This window comes from Perca fluviatilis, chromosome 4 (genome assembly GCF_010015445.1).
Source record: "Perca fluviatilis chromosome 4, GENO_Pfluv_1.0, whole genome shotgun sequence".
Taxonomy (NCBI): Eukaryota; Metazoa; Chordata; class Actinopteri; order Perciformes; family Percidae; genus Perca; species Perca fluviatilis.
In genome coordinates, this window is record NC_053115.1 from 22,043,894 (window position 1) to 22,067,954 (window position 24,061).

Consider the following 24,061-nt stretch of genomic DNA (forward strand, 5'->3'; position numbering starts at 1 on the left):
TTGGCTGTTTTTCTTTTGCACTTATCCGGGCACAGTCTATTCATTTTGCATCCAGTCAAGTTACAGTAAAAGCATGTTAATAGGTCAGAGTCAGCATGATGTCTGCTCACTACTCTTGAATGTTCAAAGCATGTAAACCAGGATCTGCTTTCCTACTAAAACATCAAAAAACAGGTAGGTCAGGGGAAAGTTTTCTAAATCTTCAAGTTAAACTACAGTGTGTGACATCATCGCACCACTGGTCATGTGTTTAGTAGATTTTATCCTTAAAATAGGCACTCTGCCAATAAATAATTCAATGCACTCAGAGCTGGGAGCATAAAAGCATACATTTTTAATACACAGGACTAGTCTTCACAAATATATTTTGTAACTGCAGCAATTTAAGCAACATGAGGCATTTCCAGTTGCCTTTTAAGATGGCCTGTGTGAGATTGATCACTTATATTGCAAGGATTTCTTGAGAGCAAAACACCAAAGTGGCGGTTTTTATTGATTTTCTGTATCAGGATGGGAGATCATAACTTTGAATATGTCTTGATTAAAGAATCTACACCTTAAAAATGTAGCATATCATGCAGTAAAAATGCTTATTTTGCTTTTCAAGATGCTGCACATGCCTCATACAAAATATGTACAGTACAATATTGGTGTTTTTCACTGATTTGCATTTATAAAGTTGTGTGTGTGTGTGTGTGTGTGTGTGTGTGTGTGTGTGTGTGTGTGTGTGTGTGTGTGTGTGTGTGTGTGTGTCCGTGCGTGCATGTGTGTGTGTGTTGGGGTTTGGTGTGCAAGAGTGTGTGCAGAACATATCAGAACTGTGTCTTCAATCCTTGTTGTGCTATTTAAAGCCACCCATTTGACTTGAATGGAGAACAGCTTCATTTGTCAGAACGGTCCTGAGATGAAGAAAGCTGAAGATGCAATTGCAAACTGCTTAACTGACAATTGTTAAAATAAGAGTATTTGAAGCTAAACCCTCCAGGGTAGCCTGAAGCCGCTTCTGTCACTTTGCTCTACAGCCCCTCCAGCTGGGAGAGCAGAGAACTGAAACATTGGGTTAACAGGCACAAGACAAATGGGCACTTGACGTTAACATTATTTACTGTGCATGTTAAAGTCAAAGGATGGTCTAACAAAACAAGACACTTTTACAGTAAGTTGCATTTTGGGAAGTTTGGCATCAAGGTTTTAGATCATGCTTTCGACCTCGACCCATATTAAGGTAATTAGGAAATCTCCTACATTTTTCTTGCAAGTCCCCCAACTTTATGGAAATACAATACTTAATTGCTGGAGAGACACTTTAAATGTTCAATTATATTTGCAATAAATTGTTCTAAATGTTTTCCTAAAGTTCAAAAGTGTTGGATCTATATTCAAATTGTATTTTTACCTACAATATTAGCCATGTGTTTGATGCTAACTATGCTCAGGTGAAGATGCAGATGTGACTCCTCTGTCCAGTTCAAGTGTATCTTAATGAGACAGAGCGATTGACTTTTTGTGGATATACATTGCCTGATAGTATTATAATGCAGAGTATACTGTTTGTATTCTAATGAGAACAAATCTTGACTTAATAGATCCAAACAGGGGTAATAATTGCTGTTCTAAAAACATCACCTCTGACAGTTAAACTACTTAAAACGATTTCAAGTGGCTTTAAAAAGGGATTCCAATTTAGAAAAGAGATCACTTGAAAAGTCAAATGGTTTGCTGACTAAGCCACTGAATATGCTGCAGTTTACTTTGAAGACTTGGAACTAAATAAAATAATTGTTAAAGTGATGCAAGGCCAGCAGCTTCAATTAAATCAACAATGCTGGTATTTACCCTAGCAGGTGGACCTTTAAATGTTTTAATTAAAAACAACATGGCACAATATCCCAACATAACAAGGCCAGCCTAAAAATGACTTAATACTTCACATATGACACACATGGACCGTTTTTCAATGTTTATTGCATGATTAAATGATTTGTGTACAAGTCAAACTAATAAAGGTTCCTTACAAGTGTTTAGGTGGCAAATTAAATTAATAACATGCAAGATAATGTATAACATGGCCAGCATGTACACTTCTGCATTTAAATTATCACAGTATACTATCCTTGAAATAAGACATTAGGACATTTCTGTGAATAGACAGCATCTTACCTTGGGAAGATGATGTTAACCTTAAAACACCCCTCCCTCCCTCCGCCTCCCTCACTCATGACATAAGAAGGCATTATGGTTTTGTTACAAACAGTGATTCAGCATAACCTCAGTTAACCTTCCTAGAAAGAGTCCTTTCTACTGTTTTGAATCTGTAGTGTGGTCTTGCAGGGATTTTTCTGACAGCTCCTCTTGGCTGGATCTCTGCCCTTTTGTCACACCGGGGTCTGAAAATCCTGGAGGATATTGGAAAAGACATTGGAAAATGTTCTTAAACTGAATAGAAAACTGTTAATCTCCTCATGAGATCACTGTGAAATGAGTGTTGTAGATAACAAATCAAATCAGGGAGACTGAGCACATTTATGGAGCAGATTGGCTTTGTCTCTGCCAAATCAGCCACTCATCTTTCTAGAACAAAGATTGTTTATTCTGTGTGAGCAAAGGTTGTCAAATCATGTGATCATTTTAGTTCTGGGTTTTTGCAAAAGATGACAATAGAAAAGTACAACCATTTCTCAGGATTGTTAAGTGATAAGCAGTAACATTCACAACATTAATGAGTGAAAGAGTGAATGATTATGCAACATACCATTGGAGCCACTTTCCTTCCATTTGAGCTTGTTGTCTTCGGTGTGTCGTGTCCAAGTGGAGCGGAAGCTCACCAGCTCAGCTGTGATATGAGCGAGACTCCACTGCAGGCCTCTGGAGCTCTCCTTCCACAGATTACTGTTGAGAAAGAACAATGCTCTCATGGCAATACTTGTTTTGCTAGTGTTACCCCAATTCACCTTTCTTTCTTTCTTTCTTTCTTTCTTTCTTTCTTTCTTTCTTTCTTTCTTTCTTTCTTTCTTTCTTTCTTTCTTTCTTTCTTTTTTTAGTTTAGATAACTAGTACAGTGCCCATTCCAAGCATGCCTGTTTGGAATTGGCCGATTGCTTGGCCTCCTGTATCACTTTTTCCAGAAACATTGTACTCCAACATAAATTGCCCCCCAAAGCACTTAATATGCGACTGTAGGCCTATACTACTGACTTACTGTGTACCTGTACTTCAGAGGAAAACATACATTTACCTGACAGAGAACGTCGCAGATTCAGATTCTACCTACAAAATACCACAACTAAAATATAATGCGTTAAACTATCGAGCACTATACAAGTAATAAGGTTGAAAATCTCCACCTTTAAGTACATTGTGCTGAGTCATAATGCCGCTCTTTTCACTTTGACTAAATATTTGAAAGCAGAACTTGCACTGTGTGGTCACAGGCAGGTTCAATCAGTCGCAGTTCGGCTGCGGCTCATGTAGAGATTCAACGTGTCCGCTTTTTTCATGTAGCAGTCACACATAGTGGTAGTTTTAGACCATGTGGCACGAGGAGCAGACGCAGTGGACAAAACAACGTGCTGGAGAGCCCCAACCTGTAAACACATGTTGCAGCACTGCTCAATCAGTCGCGGCTCGGCTGTGGCTCATCTAGAGATTCAGCGTATTTCATCATTTGCGTGTATTGTAGACAGCAATGACATTTTGGTAGATGATCAGTTTTTGGCAACACACCTGTAGCAGGTGAACCGCAATGAATGAGGCTTTTAGGCTTTTTAGGCTTTCAGCACATCGACTTTAATTTGATATTAAAAAGAGTACTACTTGACCTCGTTTGCATTTCAAGGTGTCCCTTCAATAGTTTTAGATGTCTCTTTTGTAAAGGCGGGCTATGGAGACACTTTTGGGCCCACAGGGAGTTCTTAATTGCAATACCACAAGTGACCACCGGAGCAAATAATTAGCAAGGCTAAGTGGAGGCACGGTATTTAGCTCTTTATGCATTCATGGTTTCCGGTCTTTATGCTAAAAGACAAACCAACCAAATGTCCAACTAAAAAAAATGTAGTACAGTTTACTAGCCTACAAGTACAATGCTACTCTGTATGTTACCTGTGTCTGTTGCAGGGGTCAGGTGGCCCTGGGTTCTCTTCCACCAAAGGAATAACAATCTTTTCAGCCATGTCCGTCAGCAGAGAGAATGTAGGATACACAATGAAGTCTATGAAACCTGCAGAAGAAAAGAGTGCTATATAAACATGTGAAAATAAAATGTTGCTGAGTGTTAAAATATGATTATGTTTTACACCAGTAAAGACATTGAAATGTAATTCAGGGATTGTCAAGATGTCATATATTCCAAAGGAGTTTCATGACTTCACCAAACAAAAGTATGAATGGGAACTAAATCTTTTTTTATTGATTATCAGTGAGAAGAGGACTGAGTGAAAGACATACCAATCTGAGACTCGGCTATCAGGGTGCTTTTTCGATCACACAGAGGAGAGAAGGGAAGGCCGAGCTCTGCCTCTCTATCACCCTCACAAAGATAGAAAGAGAGAGAGAAGATATCTTAAAGGGCATCCCACACGTCACCTGAAAATAACTTTTGAAAGGTTATTTAACTGCAACTCGCCAAGACTTTTAGGTTGTTCAAAGAATATCATGCTTTTGTTTTTTAAGGTTACACAACACACATTTAATAGCCTTTTGTTTTCAAAGAGAGTAGTGCTGCCTAACATCTGCTCTATTCTATTTTTTTCTTTATTAAGTCCAGGCAGTGGAAATAGGAGAGGAGGACAGCACATAGAAACGTATTGCTGCATTTACTGGGAAGCCACTCAGTCAAAGTACCAGCCTCACAGTACCAGCCAATCTGGCAGGAGTCAGTAGGCATTTGTGTGAAAATAATGGCATTTTAAGTAGGTTGTAAGAATGCACGAATGACAATTCCTACACATGATTGGATAATTTCATCTCTTGCTGAGCTAAAGAATCACCCTCAAAGTAATCAGGGGAGGTGCCTCATGCTTCATCTATTCTCTATCTATAACAACTAATCTGCAGACAAATACGTTGTCAAACAATCTCATCTCAAGGTCCATTTAGCTGTTCTGAAGCTTTCAACTATATCACACGACCCTTATCAGAGTTTTCCCAGTTGTCATGAAATTGTAGATTTTCAAATATCCATTTTTAGAGCTTTTTAAGGAATTCTGATCCATGTAGCTTAAAAATATGTAAATAGCTAAAACATCTAACTCCATGACAATTCCATCTGCTGAGGATATTGTTATACTGTGTTATTATAAGCTCCAAAACAACTATTACATAATCTTTGACGTGGATATTCTCGTTCTTTGGTAAATACTGAGCTTCTCTGTACAAAGCAATACTTTATAATGTTGTCATATGTTATAGCTGACTTTCTTTAAAACTACTTATTCATGTTTTTGTTCTGTAGCACTGCAGGTCATCTTACTCACTGCAAATGCAAAGTCACAAAGTCATAATATAGTAACACTGTCCAAACAACAAATACAATTTTCATTAACAATTAAATTCTCAGTCTTTTGTAACAATATGCACATAATAACAAAATCAAGTCTATTATTTTTAGTCAATTTTGGCTCTTTGAGTTTGATTATTTTGTCTAATCATGTTTCCAAGGTTAACGATAAATAAAAAATTAATCCAACCTCAAACTTTCACAGTCTGTTTTTCCTTAAAGTATTTTATATTGTTCCCAAAGGTCAAGAATGAACTTCTAGGCTCACTTTTTCATGAGGTTTAGAAGTTTTGAAAGTCAGCATCACATTTCAACAAGATCAAAATGTTTGGTGCATCTGACCCAATCGATTCTCGGTGGATGTGTGTTTTCCCCAGCCTTATCTTGTATGAAATCAGACCGTGTAAGATCTAGTGTGGCGTCAACTACACAAAGTAGATGTTCAATAAACCTTTCAAAGAGACTTTCCTCTCTCTGACTGTCTATGCTTCATACCTGAGGTGCTATTTATGTCGTTTTCTTTTGCTCTGACGCAATAAACCTCTTTGAAGGTTTCTCCCTTTCAGACTGAGTCATTTACAAAACTGCAGAGCTGTTATCAAACCCGTCAGATAAGAATAGAAGTAGGTAGGACATGAAAGAACAGAGTAGAAATGATCTGAACATACAGTATGTGAAGGTAACACGTCTCTTCACAATACTTCAGTGAAAATGTTACACAATACATAAGGTCTGACGTCCACACTCATAGTGAACCAGTACTAATGAAAAACACTGAGACAAAAAAAACTAATATTTAAAAAGGCCTTTTTAGTACAAAGACAGGTCTTTATAATAGTATCCCTCCTTTTTACTGTTATATTTACTACATAACTGTTAAGTCATATTTTCTATTAACTCTATGGCCCCACATGGTCTAAATCTTGTCATTTCTCCAGTAGAGCTGGAACAATTAGTCAATAAAAAATAAGTTTTTCAAGAGAAAATTAAGTCAAGTCGTTTTTTCTTTACAAAAGGAGATCTATTCTCTCTCTCTTTCTCATCTAAACTTGGCAAGAAAGCAAATTTTCTATTCCTTTAACCAAGTCTAACGATTATGCATTTTAACTTCAATCTTATTTTCTGTTGGGTTCGACCATATTATTGGACAATAGTCTATGTCTGTGGACAAAACAATAAGAGAAGAGGAGTAGAGAAGGAGTCACATTATCAGTTGAGGTCTATTAGAGTTCCTACCTGCCTGAAAAACTCCTCCATCAGGGCTTTGGTCCAGCGAGAGTGCAGTGCCCAGGGCTTGGATGGATGGCTTATGTCAGCCGTGTGGAGTAACAGAGACAGTGCTTTGGGCTTATCAATCCTGTCGGAGAAAGCATAATGTACTTGTTTTTGTTGCCGTGTTGTGCGTCTCAGACATGTCTAATGACATGGCTGGCATAACACTAATTTGCCTGTCTGCCTGTTTGTGCAGGGTGTTTGATTCAGTGAAATCTGCTCTCAACATTTTATTTTATGACCTCTTGATTGTGCGCCACAGCATGAACAAGCAGCACAGTCCATTAGCATTACCGTTCTTGTTGCTGTAGACAGGATTTCATCCCTTTGACTTGGAGTAGGTGGGAGGACATGTCTGTGGACAACACCATCTCTATAACAAGTGATCGCAGCTCCCTATAAACAAAAACACACGGGAAGTAACTGTACAGAGTAAAAACAGCAAACTCATTACTATAATCTTTTTAAACTTCCTGATGGATTTTCTGGTTCCCATGGTAACCCTGAATGGTAGAAAAGCCCAGTATACAGTATGCTGCTGGTGTTTATCTTTGGTGATATCTGCAGAGCACTTCCATTAATAAAACACATAGGCTACTTTAACTGTGATATGTAAAGCATGAGTATAAAAATGGTTTATACAGTTTGAATATTTTCTCATCACAAACTGTTTTCAGTGCAGAAATGGTTTGTTGACATATATATATATATATATATATATATATATATATATACATTATATATCACATCGTAAAAGTAAATAAAATGATAAAATACGCTGAGTGTAGCTGACTGATGACATTTCTGATTGTTAGTTATAGTGCAGTAAGAGGGACAGTGAATCATTTACTTTTCCATTGCTGATTATTGAATGAATCACCAAACAGAAATAGTAACATGATCTTTTAACGACATTTTATCTTAAAAAGGTCAGAGGTCAGCAAGAGGAGCAGCATTGTAGCTTTGGTAAGGACTTAATGTCTCATTTAAGGACAAATTCATGCTTGGCAGATAATTGCCCTCACTGAGTCCCCTTCTGTCCCCCTTCTGTCAATATGTCACCCAGCAGCCATGTGAAATCCACCAACACAATTACACCATTCAACTACTTTTATTTCGAATGATTGGGCTGCCATTATTCTGTGTTTTTCTTATTGTCAAACAATCTCATGAAAAGACCCAAACCAACCATGCATTAGTCTCAATACTTTTAGACTACTGTGTTTGTGACAATCAGCCCAAAATACAAAAAAAAAATAGGTAACAAATGTATAGTTTCATTTTCAACTATTTAAAAAAAAAAATTATATATTTATTTATATAGCCCAATATCAATATAAAGTACAAGTTTGCCTCAAGGGGCTTTGACCAAAACAGCTTGACACTGTAGTTATTGGCAAAAGTTACTCAAACAGGAGTAAATAGTTCATTTGTTCTGAACTATTTTCAGCTGTGGATTAATACACAAGTATAGTGCTTAAGTGATCTTGTGAGTATTAGTAGTGCAGCAGCACGACAGTGTGGGCTTGATACAAAATAAACCACAGTGGCCATGTTCATAATGGTTTTTAATCCTCAGAGGTCTTAGGGCATTTCTCGATTTTTACACAACCTCTCAAATTCACCTTTTAAAGAACCCAGTTATCAGCAAGGCTAAACATATAAGAACAAGAAAAACAGAGCATATTCTAGAGCTTTATCTTTTAAAAAACATGTTCTTGGCATTCAGCTGTGTAGTCATCTAGGTGGAGATCAGTAGGGGTTTCCAAGAAAAAAAGCCATTTGTTCAAAATGCATCCTGGTCTATTGGGTTTATTTTAATTATCTCTGCCTATTCTATGATGTATTTACCTCTGGTTTGATCATTTGGGCAAAATACTGAATCATAATGAAAACCTTTACTCTTTAATTATTTGGATATTTAATGTTTCAAATGGCCAAAAAAAACATCAACAGGAACAAGATAAACAAAAAACAATGAACTGTGCAAAACACAATAAGAATAAACATTAAATGGTTGAGTGTTTTGCATGAAATTTTTTCCGTTATATTGCGAATGCTATTGTATCCATCCCGAATGTCGGCCAATTCTCAAGAACATCTTTATTTAGTTCACAGTAAATGAAGCATACTGTAGCGTAAGCTCAGACAAATTGCTTTAGCTCATTGACAACATTTCATTCATGCTTTACAATCTGTGGCTTATTCACAGCTGTGTGGCTATCAGCTCACATCCAATTGTATTATAACTTTTTTGCTACTACTGTCATGCCAACACTTGTTGCTGCTGCAGCTCCCACCCAAACCTAATAGTATTTTAGATTATTATTCTAGATCTAACTAAGATTTCATGTTCATGTATATGTGTTTATTAGGGGGGTTAGGTCTCCAAGCAGAAACCTTGTTGCTGCTATTTTCAATAAATGGCCAGTACAACTGAACCAAAAATAGGAAATAAAATTTTAGATGGTAGAAATATAGTCGTCTTACATCCATTCCTCTCTTGTCAAGTTAGTGAAGATGTTCATTTGGTCATCCTGCAGCAGGCGAAATGCTGCACTCAGGTGATGGCTTTCCTGTACCGACCGATCATTGTAGATCAATGCAAACTCTGACCTGGCAGACAGACAGTTAAAGAGAAATATTTAAGTAGGCTAGATCAGAACAGAGAAGAGAAAGAGAGTTTATAGAGTGAGTCTGGGTGTGAGTATGCATTCAAGTGTAGTTGTACAATTCTGTAGTGTGAAGGGAGGAGGTGAGAATGAGATAGTCCTCAGGGAGTAATTTGAGCACTATGACTGTAGGTCTGTAATGAGGAATCTGAAATGCTGAAGAGGTAGTGGGATGTGATAAAAAACTTGCGCCATGTGGTTATTAATGACTCAATAAGTAATTAACTAATTTCTCAATCAGGCATTCTGGGTCCGCTCAATTGCATAATCTACTTTATTAGCTTTAAATGGATAACAAGTACACTCTTAAAAGTTTTCCACCTAGTGATTATTTTGTTAAACCAAACATAAAATAAAACACTTGTAAAAATGTAGTCAAAGAAAACATTCAGTTGTGTGTAAAATGGTCTTTTGGGGGCTGTTTAAAAAAGTTTGTTGATAGTTTCATCCTTCACAGAGAGAATGGCCATGGTCAGTTTGAAATCTTGATGGTTACAATGGTTTTTAATAATGACAACATTTAATGATGGGAAGACAAAAAACTATTTATTTTACGGAGCTGTAATTTCCAAATACCTTTAATTTCCTAGGAAGGTAATGTCCTAGTAAAAACTATGTAATTTGGCTGTAATTATACTGACATGTTGGCAATTGGAAAGCTTTCCCCATCCCCTGAGGGAGGGGGCATTGTAAATAAAGTACTGAACAAATTGAATCATGTGGTCTAAATTAATTAATCTATTCTGTCTTCTATGGTGTTTTCTCAGATGTTTGAACCATGATTTGCTATTATGTACTGTGTATTTATATATGCTTTAGCAATATTACAGATGTCAGCAACACCCAGAACCTGTCTATTCTGTGAAAAACAGCTGATAGTAAAGCTGCAGGCAATATAAAAATCTACGCTGCCATCTTGAGTTTATAAGGAGTTGTTGATTTCCAGAGGAATTTTCTTCAAAGAACTGCTCAATCTAAACCAAAATAAATATATATTTATTCTTAATTGGTCACTGGAAACTTGAAGGCCAGCTGAGCTGCCGTGCTTGACTAAAATATTTATGCTAGCACTTAATTTTAATCAATGAGTAAATTGGAAATGTACCAATTTAACACTGTCACCTTTTCCCCTACAATTACCACAAAATGACACCGTCTTTCATGAGGAACGTTCATATGAATTACCAGTCACATATCAGTCCCTTTTTAGGAAATTATAGAAAGCTATACCATAAAATAAAGCCAGAAACAAACACACATGACAACTAGGGGCTTTTTTATGTATGAATCAATTCCCCTTTTGGATATACATACAGTATAAAACTTAAAATGCAATCCAGTCTAGTCCTGTAGCATTATCTACAGGTTCAGTCAGAGCTTCAAAGCTTTGAGGAGCCCAATGCTGCACAACATGAAGCTGTTTATTTAGTCATATTTTGGCGAAATGTTCAGTGTTTGCAGCACAGTTGGACAGTGGAGAAGTGCATATTGCAGCAGGTGTGGTTTGAAAGGTTGCTATGGACGTTTTTGATACGTTAAAACTGATAACCCCTGGAATCAATTGTAACCAACATAAATTCAAGTGACAGCTAATGTTCTTCAAGAAGTAAGTTATTTTCAGCCTATAGAAGGTGAGTGTTTGACACTAAGAAGATATGTTTTGGGTGGAGTACAACTTTAAGACTCAGCAATGTTTAGATTCAGCAAATAAGACATGCTCTCTCATTGTGGACGATTACTGTACATACCCAAAATAAAGCATGATGATGATGATAATGGTGATGGGTGCCAAGAGACCGTGTTCTTCAGTTCTCCAATGTGGAAAATCAACATCTAAAAATACTGTGTTCCCTCCATGAAAATGTGTTTGCTTTAGAATCCTTTATTCCCTCTTTCTAAAAGTGCATTAAAGAAACACTATCTTACTTTTCCTACATTCCCTGACTTACCATTTTACCAATTTCACAACAGGATGCGGCGTATATATAGCCGGTTCTTTATAAGACATTCTTCAATGAAACGAAAAATAGCTTACTTTGTGTGGATGTGAAAGTTGTTTGTGGTTCCCGTGTGTTCATAGTCATGGATGGCTGCAGCAAATAGTGACGCCATAACCTCAAGCTCTGTCAGCCAGTGCTTTAGAGTAACAAGAGACAAAACGAATCAAAATAAAAACATACTTTATGTGTAAGCACAGTGAACATACAGTTGGATTTAAAGGATAAGGCTTGTTTTTCTTATTGTCAACAAATCCTGAAAAAACTAACAATAAATTGGGCCAACAATACGTTAGGCTTTAACTACAACATGGTAGGACTAGCTTCCAGTGACATCCATGTCATTTTTATAAGAAATGTAAAAGTTCACTTCAAAATTCATGACGTAACAAAACGAGGGAACCGGAAATGCTTGAATGCTAACTCATTTCTGGGTTTTAGAACTCATTCCTGCAATTCTCTATTAGGACAACATGCAGAAACACAAGCATCATCCTTTAAAAATGCGATGCAGCTCCAAAAATAAATGTATTCAAGTGAGCCCAGTGTACCACGAGTCCAGAGCGCAGCAGAAGGCAGTGCAGTGTCTGAGTCACATCAGCAGCATGGACGTGGCTGTGGTAGGGGTTGTTGTGTTTGCAGTATCCTCTCTCCAGTGCAGACAGGAACTCTGTCAGACACAAGATGGGGATCTGCAAAGTGCATCACAACATCATTTAAGTCAAAGTCCTGTTGGAAAATCAAAGGTTCATAAAGTTCGTATCAACAATTAAAGCTAGAAATGGCCTGAATGTTGCAATAAAGTTGTGGCTGGGATTGACAGGGCTTACAGTATGAAGAATGTGATTTGCACACATAATTTGGCAACACATTGTTCCAAATTGATAATAAAACCCATATGCCTGATAATATCTGCGATTACAACACACATTTCTCACAAAGGCAGAAGTTACAAGGGCAGTAATGATCATATTACTGTAAGATTTTCCTCCACACTGACATTCTTGCCTTTTTATCATAACATATTGTATGGGAAGTGCACTATATATATATATATATATATATATATATATATATATACTGTTAAATAAAATCCATAGTTAAACAACCTTAAAACGGCTATTGAGGCCATATCTGGTGATCAGTTCAAAAAACAGAGATCGTAGAGCGTGATCAGAGCTGGCTGAATTCAGAGCAAACACGTCAAAACTCCAGCGGTCAACATCCTGAGGAGAAAAAGGCAAAAGTAACAGCATTATTGATGCATACTTGTATACATACATTCATACGACCCCTATTGTGTTGTCCGATTTATAACACAAACACATGACATGTGGGAAGATTTACATATGATCAGTGGAAGCTTACCCTGAGGCAGTTTACGACCACTGCAGGTTGGTCTGGCATGGCTGCCGTGTAGGCCCTCTTGAACATCCTGAAATAATGCAATGTTTATGTTGAGTTCAGTTAAAGTTCAGATCTTGACACTGTGCAGCGAACTCGTCTCAGGAGCTGTTTATATAAATCCTCCAAAGTCCCTTTCCCCTTTGGAAGGATGTTTTAAAGAGAAAAGGAGGCTAATGTTTCACAGCCCAGTGCAGCAGTCTGTGGCTGTGATAGTATAAAACACTGTAAAGTGTGAGCTTATATTAGAGATATAGTACAGACGTGGAGATCAGTCATTTAGGTCCAATATATAGTATGAGATTATAGTTTACTTATTTTATTGTATTTAAGTCTCATAAATAAAACATATAGCTGTAGGACTGGCTCTGTTTCTTTTCTGCTGCAGTTGCGCTGTTACAGAGAAGTAATAAACATCCTGACAAATCATACAGGCCTTGTTTAAAAACTCATGAACTTAAAATCTGAAATAGAGACAAAAAGTTTTATTTTACCTCTCCACAAATATCCCAGCCTGCACTGCATGCACAATGCTGCGGAACTTGGGCTTCTCGTCTGAGCGTCGTACAGGCCGCCGAACCCTCTGGGTGAAGGTGGACGCCAGCCAATCAGTGACCTCTGAAGGCACTCCATCTGACTGCAGCTGCTGTAGGTCGTCCTCAGTCTCAAGACACTGTCTGAGAGAGACAACACACATACCGACAAACAGTGATTGTTAGACAGACAGTATGAAAACACAGAGAAATAGACAAATACTGGATTAATGCACTATGGGATCAGTCCCTGTGTCCAAAATCACTTACAAGTGCACAGTATTTACTGTCCATCATTCTATTTTTAGTGTCAGAATTGAGCGTTCATTTGTGAGAGTGTACATCTCTGCACTATGTAGCATGTATAGAACAAACCAGTAGATACAGAGCTGGAACCCAAGACAAGTAAATCTTTTAAGGAGGCTGTATAGCAAGATTCTATCGATATTGACAATATTGATCACCATATTTACAGTGGTTGTATGTGTAAACACATTAGTTAAAGTATGGAACAATAAAATGTCATAATAATCAGTGTTGCACTGATATTTACATGTGGAGTTGTGCAAAGGAAAGCAGTTTAACTGTTTTTATTTTTCATTAAGTACATGTTTTCGAATAAATAAAAAGTCATATTAGTTTGGTATGGGGCGTAGCCTCACAACCCCCTTTGTGGGTTTCCTTCGGGTGTTCCAGTTTCCTTACCTTGCACCAGAGATGGGGACTCGAGTCTGAGACTCGGACTCGAGTCGCACAAACAGCTGACTTTAGATTTGACTTGCGACTCAACCCAAAAGACTTCAGACTTGACTCGGACTCGAGCTTCAAGACTCATCAACAACCTGTTTTCATGCAATTATTGCTTTTTAAATCTAAATTCATTCATGTATTTCTATTTTGTGTTACTGGAGCATATACTTTGGAGAAACGAATGATGAGCTGCATGTCCCCTGCCCTTTGCCATAATGTGCAACATAACGCATGCGCTATGCCTATGTGCGCACACTCACATAAATGCATTGACGATGGCGACACCAAGTCCTCCCGTAGTTGTGCCTTTTGTCATTAGTTTTGCTTTCAATAACTTCTTAAACAATGGCAGTAAGCAAACAGCTACATGCAAGGTGTGTGGCACCAAGATAAATGATGCCTGACCAACAACGTCGAACTTCATCAGTCATCTCAAAATGCACCCAAATAGGTCAGTCACTTGCTAATGTGAAAGAGACGTTAAATGTAGCATATATCGTCACAGGTAACAAGCTAACCATTGCAAAGTGTTGTGCTAATGCTGGGAACAGGCAAATTGTATCTTTATACTTGTATCCATATGATGTGACAGACTTAGGTTAATATTTCACCAGGTTGTTGTTAAATAGCAATACGGATGTTTCCCTCAAACTTTGAACCCTGAAAAATGTAATGCATGATGAAGTTGGGCTTTACAGCCACTTAGTAACACAGACAAACATGTATTCTTTTATGCAGATACCAAAATGTTGAAAAATACAGTTATAAAATTGAAACAGAGTTCTTAATTTGTGTTTCTTCAGATTGCATTGCAGTAGACCCCTTAAAATGATCCTACAACTGATTTTGACACTGTACTGTATGGATGGTAGCTACAGGACATGCTTTGAATTCATAAGATTTAACAATACAGACTTGAGACTTGATTTAAACTTGCCCCTCAGAGACTGGACTCGAGCTCAGAGACTTGAGACTCGACTTGGACTTCCAAATAATTACTTGTTAACATCTCTGCCTTGCACAGCAGCTGGATTCTCGCGATATCACGATATTACGATATCACGAGATTCACGAAAAAATGCACATGAAAATCCATCTTGTCAAGCTTTAAGTAATGTGTTTATGTCTGAAAAGCAGAAGACCGAACCAATCAGCATCCTGTGAGGAGCAGGTTTGTCGTTGGTTCAAAACAACAATAGCAGACATGATAGATGGTTGGTTCATCCAATCACCTGCCAGGTATTTTGTAAAGCGCCTGCCCTTTTCCAAACAGTTTCCAATGATGGCTTCTCAGATTCTGTGTTAAAAACAACATCTGGCTTGTCAGGTTCCCAGTTTTCTCCCACAATCCAAAAACGTGCAGTTCAGGTTAATTGGGGTGTTTGGTGTTTTAAGCCCCCAATGTCGCCTTCCAGGCAGCGCTGCCTATTAGGCACTAGGATTAGGCAATGGTTAGGGTTAGGGTTAAGGTTAGGGTTAGGTGCCTTAAAGTCTACGGTCGCAGCGCTGCCTTGAAGTCTACGATGGGGGCTTAAAACTCCATCAAGCGTAAATTGGTGACTCGACATGGCCTGTGGGTGGAGTCTTGACCACTGTGTGAAAAGTGCGGGTATAAAGCCTGACATCCTCCCCTTCCACTAAATATTTTGCTAGGGCACCGTCGCTGCATCCAGGACTTAGCGGTGCCCAAGATGAAAGAAATACAAGCCAGCCAGAATGTTTCTTTCCCCTAAACCAGCCAGACCATACTTTAGCACTGCCATTGACCCAGCACTGTGGAGATAGGTTGGCAATCCAAGTCTACCATGTGTGAATGTGAGTCTGAGTGATTGTCTGTCTAAACATGTATGTGTCAGCCCTGTGACTGGTGAACTGATCAGGTTGTACCCCACTTTGTGCCCAATGTGAACTGAGATGGGCTCCAGCCCCCTGTGACCCTGCTATTGATAAGTGGGTATTGATACTGTAAAGGATTGATATTAGTTCTAATCTTTTTGGGGGGCCTTTATGCCAATTTTGGCCTTAATGCAAGTTCTAAGTAATGAACTGTTCACTGAAAGAACTAAAAGAAAATGTCAACATCATATTATTCTACTATATCCTACCTTGTTCCATCGAGGTAAACTGCCTCCAGTAACGACGCTGTGAAATCTAGATTCTTTTTGATTTCTTGAAAGTCGACATCTGTCTCCTCCAGCTGCTTCAGAATGCTCCTCAGCCTGAAAGGAAACACAATCATCATCAACGCAAAAAAGTGAAATGGCATATGCCCTTTTTGAAAGTACTGGAACTGCTGTTTTCACCTCTCCAAACAGCAATTGCCAAGAGGTGGTGGTGTGAAAATGGAAGTTAGGCCTACAGCAGTTAGGCATCAACATTTCTTACATTAGATCCCTATGGAGGACCTCAAGGGACATGGAAATTGAAATAAAGCATTTCTTGATTTTTTTCTAATTGTACATTATAAACAGGAATTAATAAATTGGTTTTCATTAATTAATCCATTATTAAATATAGGAACTATAAATCAAATCCAAAACAGTAAATAAATACATAATTTAAAAATACATGAATGAATTCCTAAATAAAACAGAGCATTAAAAATCAATTTGAAAATGCAGTTTTAAAAACAGAAATACATAATTGAGTTCACAAAGCAAATTAAGAATACAGTTTTTAATAATGCATTTGTAGGGGCAATTCCTTTTCTCATTTTCGAATCAATTTCCTTGCTGCTTATCCTTATTCAATTCTAAATTTGATTTGCAAAATAATTTTGCTTGTCATTTAGCCTTACCGTGACACTTGGGGGCCTTGTGCTGGTTGGGTAAAACAATGCAAATTAGCATAGGAACAAACTCACTGACTGGCTAACAGCTGGCATATCATTTAGTATGACATAGATTGTGGGACGGAAAGGTGGTAAAGGAATTTTAAGCACCAAAACGGAAGAAGAAGAATCATGGCATAACACAATAAATGTAATAATAATAATCATGACTATTATGACTAATGTATAGTTGGCCCAAGCCATGACTATGTCGGCAGTAATGTCCCAATGAACTATGAGTACGCTATGACGAGGTTACTTCAGCTGAGGGAAAACTTTAGAGGAGGCTATTCCGTCCAGGTTTGATGAAATGGAGAATTTCATTTGACAGGGGGGTTACGTTTCTTCTTGGTGCCTAAACAGTGCCCGGAATGAAAGATTTAATGGAAAGTTTAAAGTTTAATTTGGAAAATCTTTTTACAGTTCCTCTATTTAATAATGGATTAATCAATGGAATTGAAACCCAATTTAATAATTCCTGTTTCTAATGATCACACTAGGTACAGCAATAAAAGTTATAGCTCCAGAAAAAAGTCAATCAGTTTGAACAAACTGAGGACTATGTTTGATATAAGCTTTTTAAACACATCTCTATAAATTGATAGCATGTATCACTGAGTGAGTGAAACAAGGTAAGAGCAGTGCTTTAACAGGTTGACAAATCCTCCTGAACGGAAAGAGTTCATTTGGAAGTGTTTTAAATGCCAAGCTGTCCAAAGAAAGCCAGTGGCAAAAAAGCATCATTAGTGCCAAATTTTCCATGAGAGGAACATTTCCCATGATTGAAGTCTTATGTAACCCACATTGTGTCCAATTGGGCTCCATGAAAAATTATGTTTTTGAGTTTATAAGTCTTGGCCACATTCTGATCTTGTCTGAGAACATGTTGCTCAATCTGAAACCTTTAATCCAATTATATGAGAGAACTAGTGTGACAGAATAGATCTCCTGCAGCGTAATGAAAAGCAAATGCTTGGAGCACATGTCACTTACAGTGTTACCCACCTGCAGGGTGTTAGTGTAATCTTATCATGGCAATAAATACAAAAGCATAATACAGCTCTGATGAACAATCTCACCCTTAGTTTATAGATATGTAATTCTTAAACTTTGATTGGATTGTGGCCATTTGAAAAATAGATTTATTTGATCTGAAAACACATTTGTGCCACAGATAATTCCTCTAAAACATTTTGGTATGCTGCGTGTACGCTGCCCTGACCAAAATGATTGTGTTCAAACTGCGCCAGGCCACGCTGCGGAGCCAACTCATGGGGATGAGACGCTCACAGCTTTTCAAGTGTTTATCACGCTGGCAAGGGCTTTCAAAAGCTGTTGAGTCATAAAAATAGCATGCATCTGAATGCCACCGCTCACTTTCAATCTCAAGTAATCTTTCATGATAACACAGTCTTTTTTGTTGCAAATGTTTGCAGTAGAAGAGCCTCTGACAGAACGTTTACAGGAAATGACTCGTCAAGTGCACTTGTGAAACTTTGTTTACAGAGAGAAATGACAAATCCTCCTTTGGCTCAGGCTTTGTTGAATCTACACACTGCATAATGTCATCCTTACTAGGTGCAAAGCAGTGTGGAGGACTTTTAATGGTATCAGCTTTGTCAGCACATATCTCTAAATAGATTTCTGTCTGCGTAGATTCCATTGAGAAAAAAAGAGTAACCAAAAACTTAAACCTACATCAGATCATATCACCATAAAAGTACTATGTATTGACGCTAGTAAATATTGACTACATTGACATGAGAAATGTGTGAATTTATGGCCAACAAAAACCCCAAACACTCAACGAGGTTTTGAGCTCTGAACTCTGCAGACACTAATGCATCAATGTATTAACCAAAACAAAACACATGACCCAACATCTCGGCAGCACATTTCCTCCCACAAAAAAAGTATCGAGTAACATGAGTGTTCACACAACCATTTGATGAGACAAGCGTAAACTTGATGAATCTACTGCAAATTAAAAACAAGAGGGCAACAAGCTTTTTAAAAGGAGACTTCTTAAAGGACTCTAAGGATAAATGTCTCGTTCTTTGCTTTACAATGATCTGCAGAGTTAAAATGTGTCAAACATCGACAGAGGGCTGCTGCATTATCACTCATCACTGTGCTGCACAGGGTTTATTTTTTGACTCACATATTTCCATTGCTGCAAAACAAAAATCTCCAACATCAGAATGTGATCCAGACAGCCTTACTGCACCCAACAGTGATCAATCATGTTAAATTTAAAGATGTAGCATGTTTGGTAAAGTCCTCCAGCCTTATTTATGCAGTCACAGGAAGGCTGAACGTGTAGGTAACTATACTATAATATCATCTGTACTTATCTTAACCCTGTCTTACCTAGAGATGGGGATCTGCAGACGTTTCTTACGGATTCGCACCAGTTCAGCCATTCCACACTCAAAATGTGCCCTAATGGACCCCAGAGTTAAATAAAAAAACAATCACAGGACAAAAAAAGGAAAGTTATTGCAGAGAAGTTGTAAGCAGAAAAGTTCTCCAAACCACCAATGCAAACTTTGTGTGTCCTGAGACAGACTTCTGTTTCAACAGCTCTCCCACCCACTTCTGGGGGGACCTACTCCACTTTACTCCGATTGGTTAGGCAGGCCCAAACTGTGTGTGTGTTTGTGTGTGTGTGTGTGCCTTTGTCAGTGAGTGAGTGAGTGAGTGAGTGAGTGAGTGAGTGTTTGTATATATGTGTACCCCCGTTGTGTGACGTGTGAGTGAGTTGACCTGATGAAGTGTTGACTGCGAGGCTTTCAAGCCGCGTGTACTCAAATCCCGAATGAGAATTTTCCACCGCAGCCACAAATTAGGGAACTACACAGAGAGTCTTTCACTGAAACCCACCAGTTACCCGAACCAAAACACATAAACAAAGCTTGTCCTCAAAAGCCACCCAGGTGAACTGCTGTTCTCGATACTGCACAAACAGAAAATGTGAGAGGTAAAACAAGGCACTGTTACTGTACATTTAAAGTAAATTTTCTTTGACTGCTTTGACAGGTTGCCGCTTTTTTCACTGCTCTGTTTTAGCTGAAGTTGATTCACAGAATTCATAATGCAGAAAGAAAAATAAGTATGGTGTCAGAGCACATAACACAAGATACAAAACCTGCAGTGACAAAGCCAGCTGTGGCAGCTTCAATCAACAGCACAAAGCTCAAATTACAATTAAGATCATATCAATAATTTACTTTAATAACAGAGTCAAAATATTTGTATTGGAAATGCCACAACAATTGATGTCACCTGGGTTTTCTGAGCAGTAAAGAGAAGAAAAAAAAGCCTTCTGTCCGCTAAGACACCACAACAGGAAAGCACACACACTTGCAACATCTGACAAGACAATGAAAGACGGCCCTAGACACGTTTATGGTTTTAGGTCCTGAATACATTACTAGTCTTTATTTATAGAGAATTGTGAGAGCGGTGCGACAACGTGGATTGCATGGGAAACCCCCTGCCTGATGTCCGCCTCCCTCCTGGCTTGTACTGCTTTGGCTGCTGGGTCAGACTGACTCTCATGCTCCCATGCTCTTTGACATTTTGCAAAAATGATGAGAAGTAACATCGCTACATATGATTATCCATCTCCTGTGTCACTTTGAGCTGTTTGGTTTTTACCAAAAGCAATGAGGACAGTCAACACGTAGAACTGCCAGAGAATGATGCTCCTGGTAGACTTACACTCATATTCTAACTGTGATGTCAGTGAAAAATGCAAATTAAAGACTAGAAGAGTAATTTAAGTCTACCAGGAGCATCATTCTTATCTTGTGGCACTTACAATTCTTAAAATACTCAAAACTAATTTCCCTTTATGTGTTTGCCAGCCTTTTGTTTAACACGCTTTCCTTAGTCTTTGTCCATCATCTTCTCAGTCTCCCTCTGATAATGACAAACCCTCTGATCTCTCTCTGTGTCCACTCAGTTGACACAAGCCCATTATTACTCACTACCCTCTACACTGTGTGGCACCATAAATCTTAAATGTGATGTGTCTCTGCATGGGAACAAGATGTTCAAGAGAATCAAATCAAAATAGATTTTACCCAAGTCAAATGCTTTTTTGACCATGATGATGATCAAAGGGTCAAAATGTTTATTATCTGTTTTTATTTCTCTGGGATGACCTTCACACCGAATCAACCATCTTGGTTTGATTAAAGAGGGTTTTCTGCCACCCACTCGATAAAAAGTATGTGAAAGAGTTATATTTGTGGTGCTCACAGCAAAATCACATTTAAACTTTGAATGTAATCTCTCTTTCTAGGAACAGTATTCCTGTTGTTATGAATAATCCAAGGAAAATGATGCAAACAATTTTCAGTGGAACTACCTTTCACCAAAGGAATAGTCCCTGAACACTACTGACAGTGTGTTGTATGGATCAGACAGAGTAAGTCTCTTAAAAGACACAGTATTAATCCAATCTTTAGCCACACTAGCTAGCAGTGTGACTCTAGGGATGGCAATGTCGCTCGGTCCAGTTTGGTCGAGACTCTAATATATATATATATCTAATATGTCTTTCTTTGTGTGGAATGTCTCAAAAAACTGTTGGATGGATTGCCATTAAATTTAGGATGGACATTCATGTCCTCGAACTCTGGTGATGCCCTGATTTTCCTCTACAGTAGTGCCATCATTAGGTAAAAAGTTGTATCCGTTCAATACATGAACTCAGCTGCACTTTGTGTTTTGTGCTAATTAGCAAATATTAGCATGCTAGCATGCTAAATTTAGCTCTGTGCCTGTGTACAGCCTCTCAGAACCGCTAGCATGGATGACGACTCTCACTTTTGTTTAAAAGTACATTTTTAATGTTATAAGAACCATAAATATTAGGGTAAAATTAGATTTTTTGTAATTTGGGTGAACTGACCCTTTAATTAAGTAATATAATAATAGTGTCCTATTGTACGTACTTTGTTCGCTTCCCACCTTTTTGTTTCTATATAAAATAATATACTTTAAAAAGAAATTCATCTCAGAGGTAAGAGAGAAAATCTGTTTGTTTGTAATTTGGGAGAACCAACACTTTAAGATCATGATGCATGTGAAAAGACAGCATGCTAAGTATCTAAATGTTACTAAAAATTGTAGTCAAGTGTAGAGTAAGAAAAATAAAACATTAAAGGCAGTCTTACTGTTGTGTGGACCAGTGTGGTCGTCCATGTCAAGAGACTGACATGTCTGCTCTGTGTATCTTGTTAGTTGATGTCATGACCTGTGCTCCGAACACTGCTGAAGACCATGTGTGTGAGTGAAGTCTTTACAGAGACACGAGAACGAGAATGAGCTTTGAGCCTCTGTGTATTACTGTAAATCCAGCATGTGTCCTCTGTTTGAATGTGTGTGTATAGTGCTGTAGTTTATGTTAATCTACACTCTCTGTGTTTACACTCTCTTAGTCTAGTCCGTGTATGTGTACTATATTTTGCAGTGCATGTGTGCATGTGTGCATGTGTGCGTGCGTGCGTGCGTGCATGCGTGTGTGTGTGTGTCTCAGTGTCAGCAGGAGAGGCTCTGTGTAACCCAATCAACAAAGTCTTTAGATCAGCACCAGAGTTTCCACCATTAACTGTCCTCCCAGTCTTGGGACAGGATTCACTGTGGAGCTGCAAGGGAACAGTTCATTTGCATGCAAAGCCTTAAAACACACATGATATTATCAATACAACTAGTATTAAAACTACTTATAAAACAATTTTTATATGTAAGTATTTTTGCATAAAAAAAAAACATCATATCGGTGCCATTTTATAAGCAGCATATAAGCATTTAATAAATGGTTAACACATTATAATGTAGTTGTAAGCATGTATAAGGACATTATATATATTATAATGTACAACTTGTAACATTATTACAACTTTGTTTTACCATAATGTCATTTATAATCTGTTTATACACCAGCCTTCATTTATTGGTGTGGACAAGAGGAGTATAAATTGTTATATCTGCTTACAACATAGTGTGTTATAAACCATTTATTAAATGTTTATACTGCTTATAAATTCTAAATAGAGATGGGTTAAAGTAAAGTATTACTGTCATATCAAATGCTGGCGATGAGGCACTAGCAGACAGGAAACACTCCCATAAAATCTTTAACAGTAAAAAGAAATGACAGAACCATTAAGGATCTCACAAGAAGAAAAAGAGGCATCTTACAAGTCTGGTTGGTGCCTAATGCAGAGCATGATGAAATAAGAATGAGCAAACCTCCCATCTGGCATCTGGCTGTTCCCTCTCCACACAACAAAATTATAAATGAAAGAAAATATCTTTTTTTTTTAAACTGGATCTTATTTTTGTACTTTTGGCCATTATCATTCATTTTCCCTAAATGGCACATTATATACTTCATTATCTCACTAGGCCCGTCTGTTTTCTTAGTCTGTGAGATGTTTATAAACACAAACACACTCATACTGTTTATTTCTGTTTGTGATTTTACATCAAATATGACTAGGTTATGTGCTGTTTTAAGGATCCCTCATGTGTTTATTCATGAATGTTCAACTGCGTTCACATAAGTGTTGCCTGTAGTGGGAATTCAACCTGTAAAGCTCTTGTGAGAGGGCTGGGTCCCTCTGCCTTAGACGCTGAATACAAACTTGCACGAGCGCACGCACACACACACACACACACACACACACACACACACACACACACACACACACACACACACACACACACACACACACACACACACTGCACCCAAATGGATGTGAACATCCAGATCTCCAGTGAGGCAAATAAAATATAGCTGCAGAATAGGGTGGGAAGGGATGACACTGAAGAAAAAGGAAGAAAAGAGGGACAGTGCTGGTTGCAAAATAAAATCACTAAAGGGGGCGTCTAAAATTAGCAACAAGCTCTTTTGGTTCTGCAAAACCAGAGTGCATCATTTAAATTGTACATTAAAAAGGAGGATTGGTGGGAGGGTATTGAGGGTGGATGACAGACTGGAAATAGGAACATTGTTGAAAATAGACTAAAAAGAAGACAAATAGCATATTATTATATTCTTTATTTGTGGAAAATGTTGTAAGAAATAATGT

The 24,061-nt window shown here is 37.9% G+C and overlaps 1 protein-coding gene across 1 annotated transcript; it reads right to left on the reverse strand.

Moving 5' to 3' along the window:
- Positions 1-1,945: 1,945 nt before the first annotated feature.
- Positions 1,946-19,644, reverse strand: LOC120558221 (calcium/calmodulin-dependent 3',5'-cyclic nucleotide phosphodiesterase 1B-like). The gene is made up of 14 exons (XM_039799183.1): positions 19,326-19,644; positions 16,231-16,344; positions 13,337-13,519; positions 12,807-12,873; positions 12,548-12,664; positions 11,990-12,130; positions 11,477-11,577; positions 9,260-9,385; positions 7,064-7,165; positions 6,734-6,854; positions 4,447-4,528; positions 4,102-4,219; positions 2,753-2,889; positions 1,946-2,396 (listed from the first exon to the last, which is right to left on the reverse strand). The coding sequence occupies exons 1-14, from the start codon at positions 19,376-19,378 to the stop codon at positions 2,299-2,301; spliced, it is 1,560 nt and encodes a 519-aa protein (XP_039655117.1). The 5' UTR covers positions 19,379-19,644; the 3' UTR covers positions 1,946-2,298.
- Between the last annotated feature and the right edge of the window lie 4,417 nt (positions 19,645-24,061).